Source organism: Spinacia oleracea, chromosome 4 (assembly GCF_020520425.1).
Source record: "Spinacia oleracea cultivar Varoflay chromosome 4, BTI_SOV_V1, whole genome shotgun sequence".
Classification (NCBI taxonomy): Eukaryota; Viridiplantae; Streptophyta; class Magnoliopsida; order Caryophyllales; family Amaranthaceae; genus Spinacia; species Spinacia oleracea.
In genome coordinates, this window is record NC_079490.1 from 180,236,014 (window position 1) to 180,246,978 (window position 10,965).

Genomic DNA, 10,965 nt, shown 5'->3' on the forward strand with positions numbered 1-10,965 from the left:
TTTGTTTCTTTTAAACAATAATAAAGTCAACCTTATGCCTCATGTTTGCTAGTCAACACGCCCCTGTTATGTGTTTTTCCTTTTTGGCAAGGCTGTTATGTGTTATGTTGTAATAAAAACTGTGGGTAGGAAATCAGCCGTCCAAGCAACAACAAAATCTCTTGGATCATTAACAATTTAACCTATAACGTTTCTTCTAATTTTAGTCAACATGTCGAGGTTGACCAGGTTGTTAAATTATGGCATGCCACACTCGCATTTGCCACCCCGTACTATATTTTTGCTCTATACTTATTCATCCCTCTTTTATCCTCATGCTAATATACTTTCTTTTATTGGACGAACCAGCTAATACAGGTGGTTTGACAATTACTCCGTATGAGAAATGTATTATCATTCGATATCAATGTCTGACACATTGGATTAAAGTGTTGCAATTAATATGAATTGGGAAAAACAAATTACCGACTAAAAGTTCAACGATGAAATCTAGTCCAATATACATTATTGATCGAGTTGGTTCTTCAATATGATATCAAAGCGCGCAATAAATATAAAATGTTGTTAATTGAATAATGGAGTAGCGATCAATAAGGTATGCCACAATGTGGGTGGTGGAAGAAATTGGGGACCGTGCATCATCCTTGTTAGTCATCAAGGATATTTATGTTTTTCATTTACTTGAAAAATAAAAAACTTAATATTGGTCCAAGCGACTTTGTAATAACAATTCTTGAATACAACCACCAAGTACTAGCATTTAAATCGACATATATAATCATGAAAACACCTGCTTAATTCCATTAGTTTATCATTTTACATGGAATTAATTAAGAGTGATCCAATAATATGTATTAGGATTGAAATTAACCAACGGAGATATTGTAAATGCCAAATAATGAAGTTCATTATGAAAATAATGCTAAACCTTGAACCTCTATCATTTTATTCACTAGCTATTACCACACTACAAAAAATTGTACTATTAACGACGGGAAATCTCGTCGCTAAAGGCCAATAATCGTTGATTAATTACGGGATTTCCTGTCGCGAACCCGTCATAAAAGGGGGTCGTCTTTAATGGAAAATCCCGTCGTTAACCCGTCATAAAAGACATTTGCGACGGTTGTTTCCCGTCTTTGTTTGGTTATTAGCCCCGTCGCAGAAGGTTTTTGCGACGGGATTTTTAACCCGCGTCGTAATTAGGTTGTCGCTAAAGATGCAAATTCTTGTAGTATCACATACGTAGTACGTAGTATAATGTTGAACAATATAGCTCAATATTTCATCATGTTGATCAATTCCTATAAGATAGATAATAAATTATTTTTTCGTTATAATATATAGTTAATAAATGTACTGCAAGAGAAATATTTGGTTTTGAGAGTCATAACATAGATAATATTTTCAAAACTTAGACGTTATCTTGATATACTTATTAAATAGAACGAAGTGACTCATACGATGATCTCATGGGTGAACCATATAAAACCACTGATTTTACAAGTTTTGGTCGAAAATTATCTACTGATCATTGAGAATGTAGTTGCTTCAGACTATTGCTTATCTTTATTTAATTAAAGATTAACAAATTTTGATTTCCTATTAGTCTCTGGAAGAGGGGAAATGAAAACAATTAATTAGAATTTCTTCTGACCATGTTCTTCAAAGTCAAAGGGGGAGCTCATAAGTAAAATAAACCTAAGAAAGATACGATTATGGCACGAATGACGTAAGAAAGATTTGGTCCGGCGTAGTAAGGCAACTAGGCAAGTAAGGCAACTGCCTCATCTATTCGTAGGACACCCGAGTTTAATTTTCATAGGACACCCCCTCTAGACTTGGTCCAATCCAAGTCACAACATTAACACTTCATTTTATCAACTGTCCCTTTTATTGTGGGACCGTCCTTTCAATTGTAAGGATTCATTCATGTATGACTAATCACTATTATCTGTAGTTAATCTTAGGATAATGACAATTTGCTAATTATTATTATTATTATTATTAATTATGATTTTGTATCCCCATTTTGAAGTAGTCGGTTCTCAAATTATTATCCCTACTTATAGATTTTGATGCATAAGTCAATTGTGAGCTCTATATAAACCTAGCTACATCTCTCTTTATTTTGCTCATCAACCTAAACCACCAGCAACTTCAACATTGTTAGTCATCATTTGCTTAATTACCTCTTTCTACTAAATTAAGGGTAAGCTCTCTTCTTAATTCCTCTATTTTCGATCTCTTTAATTTTGTTTTACGCACTGTCATTATTTGCATGTTAAAGATGGTAATTAAAATTTTTAGGAAATAGGAATATATGTGGATCCGTGGTTGTGAGAAAAATGATACGGAGTATAATATTAGTAAAAATAGATCAGTTATAGAAACGAGACGAGTGTTAAGAGACGATTTTATAAGGAAATCGAGGCGAGTATTAAGAGACAATTTTATAAGAAAAGCGGGCCGGGTATTAAGGGACCATAAGATGGCGTATAATTCAAATTAAATCATATTACACACAACAATAGTAAAAATAACGTATTTATTGTGCTTAAATTTTCTCATAATCTCATTTATTACTATAAATTCAATGATTTTCAATTGGTCGGGTCCAAAACGGGTTCGGTCGGATTTTGACCCATTACTTTACGGGTTGCTCGGGTTCGGATAAAATCGGGTTACGGGTCACAAAATCTTGTTCAAGACCCAATATTTTCGGGTCGGGTTCGGATCGGGTCGATTTTTGACAGGTCTACTTGTATGCCATACATAATCAACTAGACAACTACTTGCTAACTACTCCGTAATATTAGTACGTATTTCGTTTTGTTTCTTTCTCTGTTGTTGTTGTTCTTTAATTACTACGTATATATTAATCCTATATGGATCCAAAAAACAAAAAAACATGTACGTAGAGTCATACGTAGACCTTAGAGAAATCTGACCATTCAGCAAATCTTGATGTGCCTCCAAGCATATTTTACTTGTACGTACTACTCAAAAATTAATTAGTCATATAACATTTTTGTAATGAGGAAATTAAGATTTGATTAACTAACATTGATGTGATTTTTTTAAAAAAATTGATTGATATTGTATCATTATATTTGATCTCCAATTCACAATATTAAGTGATTGATCTAGAAAAGTCACCATTTGGGCATTATATATGTTACTTATGTGTACTGTAATTAATTAGTTAATGTAAACAATTTCTCAGAAGTGTTGTACGTTTTTGTGACAGATCGAGATAAATTCAGCAAAAAAGCATGGTTTCCGAAAGTCTCCCCAAGCTTCCTACAGTTGAGCTAAAGGGTAAGTTGAAAGCAGGAACAAGTTCATGGACATCAACATGCAACAAAGTGAAGCAAGCACTAGAAGAATACGGTTGCTTCGTGGCTGTGTATGACAAGTTTACCGTAGATCTCCACAACAAGGCGGTTGATGTTGTACAACCCATGTTTGAACTCCCTACCAAAGTTAAAGCTAGAAACTCCTCCGATCTTCCCTACCACGGGTATTATAAGCCCGGAAAACCCATGCCTCTTCTCGAAAGTCTAGGCATTGAGGAGGCAACAACGCTTCATAACATCCAATCTTTCACTAATCTCTTGTGGCCTACTAGGAACGATCATTTTTGGTACGTAAGCTCTTAGTAATTCGATCACCTTAACATGCATATATGCATGTGTTAGATAATGCCTTGAATCGTTCAAGCCCTTACTGCAACGCCCCAGCACCGGGATCTCGCTGCCTGCCTGTGGACGTAGCTAACACATTGTTAGTGAACCACGTTAAATCTCTGCGTTCCTTAATTACGTTATTTTAATCTTTCTTTGCATCCGTTATAACAGCATGTACCAAGTACCAACATTTTAATTTATTCACTTGATTTTTCTAAACATGCAGTGAAACCATCCATGAATATGCAAAGACAGTATCGGAGCTAGAACAATTGGTAATGAGGATGGTATTTGAGACTTACGGGGTGGAGAAATACCTTAACTCTCATCTCAACTCGACCACTTACCTTCTTCGTATAGCAAAGTACAGGGTACCACTCAAGGATGAACTTAATCTTGGTGCAGTTGGTCACACTGACAAAAACTTCATAACAATACTTCATCAGAATCAAGTTAATGGTTTGGAAGTTCAAACTAAAGATGGTGAATGGCTTACTTTTGAGTCCTCGCCTCAGTCTTTTGTTGTCATGGCAGGGGAGCCTTTCTTGGTACGTACGTCTTTTGCTTTTATTTTTTTATTTTTTAAAATATTTAGTCAGACTGTCTGACTCGAGTTATTAAATACCCTAATTAATTAATCAATCTAGGCATGGAGCAATAACAGAATACATGCACCTCTACATCGCGTGATGATGAAGGGAGACAAGGCAAGGTACTCATTTGCGTTATTCTCAACAAGTAAAGACAACATTGTTACACCAAAGGAGTTGGTCGACGAAGATCATCCATTACAATTTAAGCCATTCGATTATATGGGATTGCTTCGATTTTATACCGAAGACGTTAGTCGAATGGCCGTCTGTACCATCAAAGACTACTGTGGCGTTTAAAATTAATAATTAACTACATACTACGGAATACGGACATACTCCGTACTACATACGGAGTAATTCCTTTGTAATTGTTGTGATTAGTGAACAAAATGCATGTACCCTAATTGGTTTAAGAATGGTGTAATTACCTCGTGAAAATTTAAACTTTCCCCTAAATAGTTCGTGACATTAGAATATACCATCGCAAACTCTTCAAAATGTCCCCTATTTTTCCAATGTGTCATATGACATGGACTTATAAGAGGATAGCTCTCCAATCCATTGTTATTTTCTTTAATTAACACATCAAATATAATGTATTTATCGATTGTAAATTAGTTGCTCGCATGTTTTAATTATTGTTAATGTATATTTATTCAAATTTGAGTTGATATTTCATACGATCGAGTATTAGTTTAGTTATTATCTTTGTATCTTAATAATACGCAAAAAAAAAAAAAAAAAGTTACACTAGTCGACTTGCTCATTTCACCTTTGTAGTACTCCGTAACTATTACGGAGTACTACTTCATACCACATGTGTATTTGAGATGTAGAACGCACACAAATGATGATATTAGTATTTCATCTTCTTTTTTGTTTGGTTTTTATAAAAAAATCCCTAATAAGTGTGAAAATTATTAGGTGCACTGTGCACCCAATGATATTTTTATGTTCAATGTTGATCCCTACCATATTTTCTCCTTACATATAAGGAGAAAATGTAAGAGGATGCACCGTATACCTGGGTGCATATAATATGCTATACAATATGTATTATCGAGTATTCTTTTAAAATCTGAATGGAGTAATTAAACGAAACATAATATTGTAAAGTCTCTTTTACAAATCTATCTTGTTTTTGGGTCTTGTTTCTCCAAGTCATACTTCAAAAGAGACAAAATCAAAGAAAAAAGTAAATTACAAGAAGAACCCAACAATATGTATTTACTGTGGCAACAGTTTTGGAGTAGAATCTAGCTAGAAAGGTACCAGCACGGCGGCACGTTGAAGTTAACTAGCTAAGTACTGTATAAATGAATGTATATATGCCTAATTGCAGCAATTAATAAAAAAACAATATTATTAGTTGGACAATTATGATGCGACACATCAGAAAAAACATCAATTAGCCACCCAAATCTTCTGTGCTAGATCTTCCCATGTGACAAAATCTCCAAAATAGTAAATTAACCTAAACTTATTATGAATTTATGATCTGTAATTCTGTACCGACATTAATATACTTCAATTACTCCATAATTCCCAAGTTTCTTCATCAATAATAACAGGCCAGGTCTCTAATATTTAAAAGTTAAAGGAGAAATAATAATTAATTTAATCCCAAAGCTTAAAGTCTATTAATTTAATCCCAAATTTTAGGCGTTTGAAGGAACTATTTCACAGAAGATAAACTAGGAAAGAATAATTTCCTCTGGGCATAAAAAAACCCCAAAGGCATAAAAAGATTTATGATGATACTTATTGAACAATAAAGACGATTTATGTACACTTTAAGATTAGGAAGAATTACTAGTAATTTGCAAGAGTATATGAATAAAAAAATAAGAATAAATAGGAGAAGTGCATACATAATAATAGTGAGTCCATACAAAATATTTAGGCCAATTCTTGCCTGGCTTGACCCTGTGTGCCGTGATATATTACATACACACTTGTGATGAAATAATATCAACGCCGCCGGGTGAAAGCTGAGAAGTGGAGGTTGATTTTGGTGGTTGAACGGGCGGCTCCACTTAGTTCGGCGGAGAGAGATAGAAAGAGAGGTTGTGTGAAAGACTCAAATTGCATTTTGGTGGGTTGATAATAATATAATTGGTTATTTGTGTTTATTGTTTTGGTGAAGGTTCCTGTTTGTTTGGCTCTCTTTTTATACTCCTAAATCCTAATATGTCAAGTGTTTCCCGCTTCTATTTGTGGAATGGAGTAATATACTTGCACTTTGTCCTACTCTGACAAAGATGGATCTAGCTAAGCTACCTAGCTAGTCAAGTACTTAGTCAACTAGTCAAGGTATGTCCATGTCCAATACACTGTAACCCTTTTCGTAAGCCTGGGTTAGGTCATTTGGTTACGTTGCACATTATCATTCAGGTTAGTTATTTCTACTTTCTTACAACGTAACTAGAGAGATAACGATGTAATTAATGTGGCGGAGTTATGGGACATGTAGGCTCCGTTTGGTAGGGCGTAAAACGTTTTCATTGTAAAATGATTTTCCATGGAAAACATTTTTCAAGGGAAAACGCAATTCCAAACTAGTTTTCATTTGTTTGGTAATTTAAAGGAAAATGGGAGAAGATGGTGAAGATTGAGGGGAAGAAAGGAGAGGGGGGTAAGGAGGAAAGAAGGAAAAGTGGTTTCCCTCCCTTTCAAATGGAAAAAGGGTTTTTCACCTTTTAGGGAGTTATGGAAAATTGTTTACATCCCTTACCAAACTAAACAACGTAAAATGATTGAAAAGGGAAAAATTGTTTTCCATGAAAACGTTTTACGCCTTACCAAACGGAGCCGTAAAAGAAAATGGTTTTACATATTAAAAACACTAACTAAATTACTTGGTACAATATACGAAGTTTGCTTCTTGCTCTAGTGGTAATTGACTAAGACTCTGTTTAAAAAGCATTTTCAGCCGCCTTAAATAATTAGACGCTAATAATATAATGTCACCTTATATGATTACAAGTGTTTGATAATGTTATGAAATACAATTTAAGGTGGACTAAAAGACTGAAATCTAGACGTTAATCAAAGTAACGTTTGTAAATAAGTCACTGAAATTTGCTTTTCCTTAAAATAATAATAATAATAATAATAATAATAATCCCATATAATAATACGGTGTAAACTTTCAATACATTGCTAAAATCCAAAACCAGAAAAAAATAATGCCAAACAGAGATTGCAAATGTTTTCATATGCTAAAAACTACATCAAAGATCAAAATCTGGAGTCTTCATTCTTTTCTTTTTCCACGAGGGAACTAGGAGAACAAGAAGGAAGTAGGAGGAGACAGAAAGAGAAAATTAACACCACATGTACGTTGGTTAATTTTTGGGATTTGAGGGGTAGTGGTCGAGTGGGATTAGGGTAGATTAGGGGATTTTTCATACGGAGTATTTTATCAAAAAAGTGGTTGGCTATTCTTGCAACTAAGAATCCGTTCTTTAGAACTGAACTGAATTGAACTGAATGAAACTAAACTGAACTGAACTTAATGGAGCTGAACTGAACTAAACTGAACTTAATGGAGCTAAACTGAACTGAACTGAACTCAACTCAATAGAGCTGAACTGAACTGAATGGAACTGCAAAAAAGTCCAGAAGATCAGGGACTAATTCATATTGATACTATAAGGAAGGTTGAGGTTGTTTCTCCGTAAAACTATATAGATATTCACATTACACTGAAAAAATAGGAGTTCATTGATATTGCGAATTGTATATTTAACTATTCTTGCAACGGAATATTTATATATAAAAAACATATATCATATCAATTAAAAATAGTTATAAATTTGAGGTATGAAAAAAAAAAAAAAAAAAGGTTTTACCAAACTATTAATGTAAATATCTTATAAGTTTTAATTGCTATCTTAGCCATTTCAGTTAACTTATTAGTTTCAGCTCAATTTTAGGTAGTGTTGTTAAACAGAGCCTGATTGGTATTGGCAAAGTATTATTTCATCAGGAGGTCTTAGGTTAAATCGTATTGTGCAATTTTTTTTTTGTTAAATCACACTTTTATCAACTGTTTTTCATTTTCGCCCCCAACAAAAATTCTTAGTTCCGCCATTAAATGCAAATAAAATTTTATATATCTTTCCCAAATTTTTTTTATGGCTCACTTATCGTTTAACTACGTATTTTTTTCCGAATTGAACAATCTTGGTTTATGACAGAAATTGGATGGAATAATATAATAAAGAGATGATGCGGAACCCACAGCTGAAAACATTAATAATGTCAATCACCAGGTGGTAAGTTCCAAATGTTTTTAGAAATTAAAGATGGCAATTTTCAAAACTTACTTTTAAGGTGGTAAGTATCTAAAAGTGAGGTTTAAAAGGTGGTAAAGATAAGAAAAAAAAAAATTCCAAATAACAAACTACCTTAAACTATAGAAAAACTTGATAATTGGAAGGGAGTAGACCTGTCTCTCATCTTCAACCCCCTGTAATCGAGAAATGATTTTAGCATATTCATTATTCTGTGTAAGTTTTATAAGAACGCAATGTATACAGTGCACAATCTTATGCAGTGTACTCATAAGATGTACCAAATTCATTTTTTGATGTGATAAAATCAGTTCCATTTCCTCTGTCATAATACCACCATTTAAAACAGTCATAGTCTTAGTATACGGGATGTATTGATTCAAATAGTGATGATTTTGGATGTGCCACTAGTTGCGAATTGTCAGCAACATGTTAGTTGCATATGAAAATCTATCCTTCAAACTTATGTGGCTTCTGCACTCTGTCAATCGTGCAAAACTACGTTTCAAGGAATATATTTGTGTGGAGATCCCACTTTTTCGTGTCCCATATGATATGGCAGAATAACGGGTACGAAATCCTAAAGGACCCATAAAACGTGTATGGGCCTTGAAGAGTGACATATAATCCAAGCCAAAAACTTGTACGGAGTCTATAACAAGGCCTTGTTCTCTTCAACTCATAGGACCTTATTTTCAGGTCCCATAAGTTCATATAAGTTCTTATAAGTTGCTATAAGTTTCTATAAGTTGAATGAGGTCTTATAAGTTTCAATAAGGTCCAATAAGTTCCTATAGAGTCCTATAAATTTCAATAAACTCTTAAATAAAATACACAAATTCTTATTTACATGAGTTGTACGATAAATATTGTACACCGAAGTTAAAGTTGACGTAAAATGCTTAAAAGTCACGATTATATATGTAAAAGTTATCTACTTTTTAGTAATAAAAATTTTCATTTTAATGAAAAATATTTATTCAAAATCACTAATAATGTATAAAATTAATCATTTAACACTTTAAAATGTTTATCTATTAACTTTTTTTTAAAGTATAAAAGTTAGAGAAAACTGAGTAAAAGTTAGAGAAAACTGGATTAAAGTTATGTTGGTGCACAATAAATTTATTGTACAACTTGTGCACGCAAGACCTTTTGAATAAAATACAAGTATGTAATATTTTGATTATTTGAGTTGCTAAATTAATAAATGTATTAAAATTATTTGTGGTTAGCAATTGACGATAATAATTATCAATGATACGTAATATGTTATTATTAACTACTATCAATATTCCCTCAAAAAAAAAAAAAAACTACTATCAATATAATTATAAGGGAAATATTTAATAAACACTTTTAAAAGTACGTGTACATTACATCAATGGACGACTTTTTTTTTTCTGAGATGCAAATAATCATAATATTACTTCTTTACATCAATGCATCAACTGAAATTTTCGTATGGAGTATCAAATGGTTGGATTTCGTCCGTGATAAAGTTACATTACAGACCATAAAGATGTTTATTAAAGATAACAAATATTTTTTTGAAAAAATTAGTCGAATTCGTACTTGGATTTAATAAATTTTGGATAATTATTACAAAATAATAATTTATATTATTAAATAACATTAAAAACATAATTATCAATATAAGAACTAAATAATAATTGCTTTACTAATTTATATTTATAACCAACTATTATCAATATTCTAATAGTTAAAAGTTTAGGAATAATATAATAAACTTTAAATAAAGTCTAATAAGATTTAATAAGTTCTTATAAGGTGTTATAAAGTTCTATCAAGTCCTATAAGTTCCTATAATCTAAAATAAGGTCCTATGAATTCCGATAAGTTTAGATCCTACAAGTTGAAGAAAACACAACCTAAGCTAGTGTTCAATAAACGATAAGTTTAGGCCTTGTTCTATTCACCTTATTTCCACTTATTTCAGCAAAAATAAGTTCAGATAAGTTCAGATAAGTTCAGATAAGTTCAGATAAGATAAGGGTTGACCAAGTACAATTTATAACTAAAATAAGTTTTGATAAGTTCAGATAAGTTCAGATAAGATAAGTTCAGAAAGAATAAGTAGAAATCAGGTGAATAGAACGCAGCCTTAGTGACCCTTTTTTCTTTTTTTCTTTTAATTTTTTTTTAAAATTTTTTTCCTACCTTTTTTATCTTTTAATGAAGAGAGGAAGTACAGAGTAGTAATTTTACGAAAGCGACATAGAAGTGGTGGAAGGAGGAATAAGAAAATCCACGACCAAAGGAATCAGAAATACATAATGAGCCAAAAGGCAAGGTGGTATCTACTTCGGTATTGCGCACAATATGGACCAATGACAATGAGTACGAAAATGAAAGGACATTAGC

The 10,965-nt window shown here is 32.4% G+C and overlaps 1 protein-coding gene across 1 annotated transcript; it reads left to right on the forward strand.

Annotated features, from left to right (window-relative positions):
- The first annotated feature begins 2,061 nt into the window (after positions 1-2,061).
- On the forward strand, positions 2,062-4,961 carry LOC110796873 (probable 2-oxoglutarate-dependent dioxygenase AOP1). The gene is made up of 4 exons (XM_022001956.2): positions 2,062-2,212; positions 3,251-3,646; positions 3,916-4,237; positions 4,337-4,961. The coding sequence occupies exons 2-4, from the start codon at positions 3,276-3,278 to the stop codon at positions 4,577-4,579; spliced, it is 936 nt and encodes a 311-aa protein (XP_021857648.1). The 5' UTR covers positions 2,062-2,212; positions 3,251-3,275; the 3' UTR covers positions 4,580-4,961.
- The last annotated feature ends 6,004 nt before the right edge of the window (positions 4,962-10,965 follow it).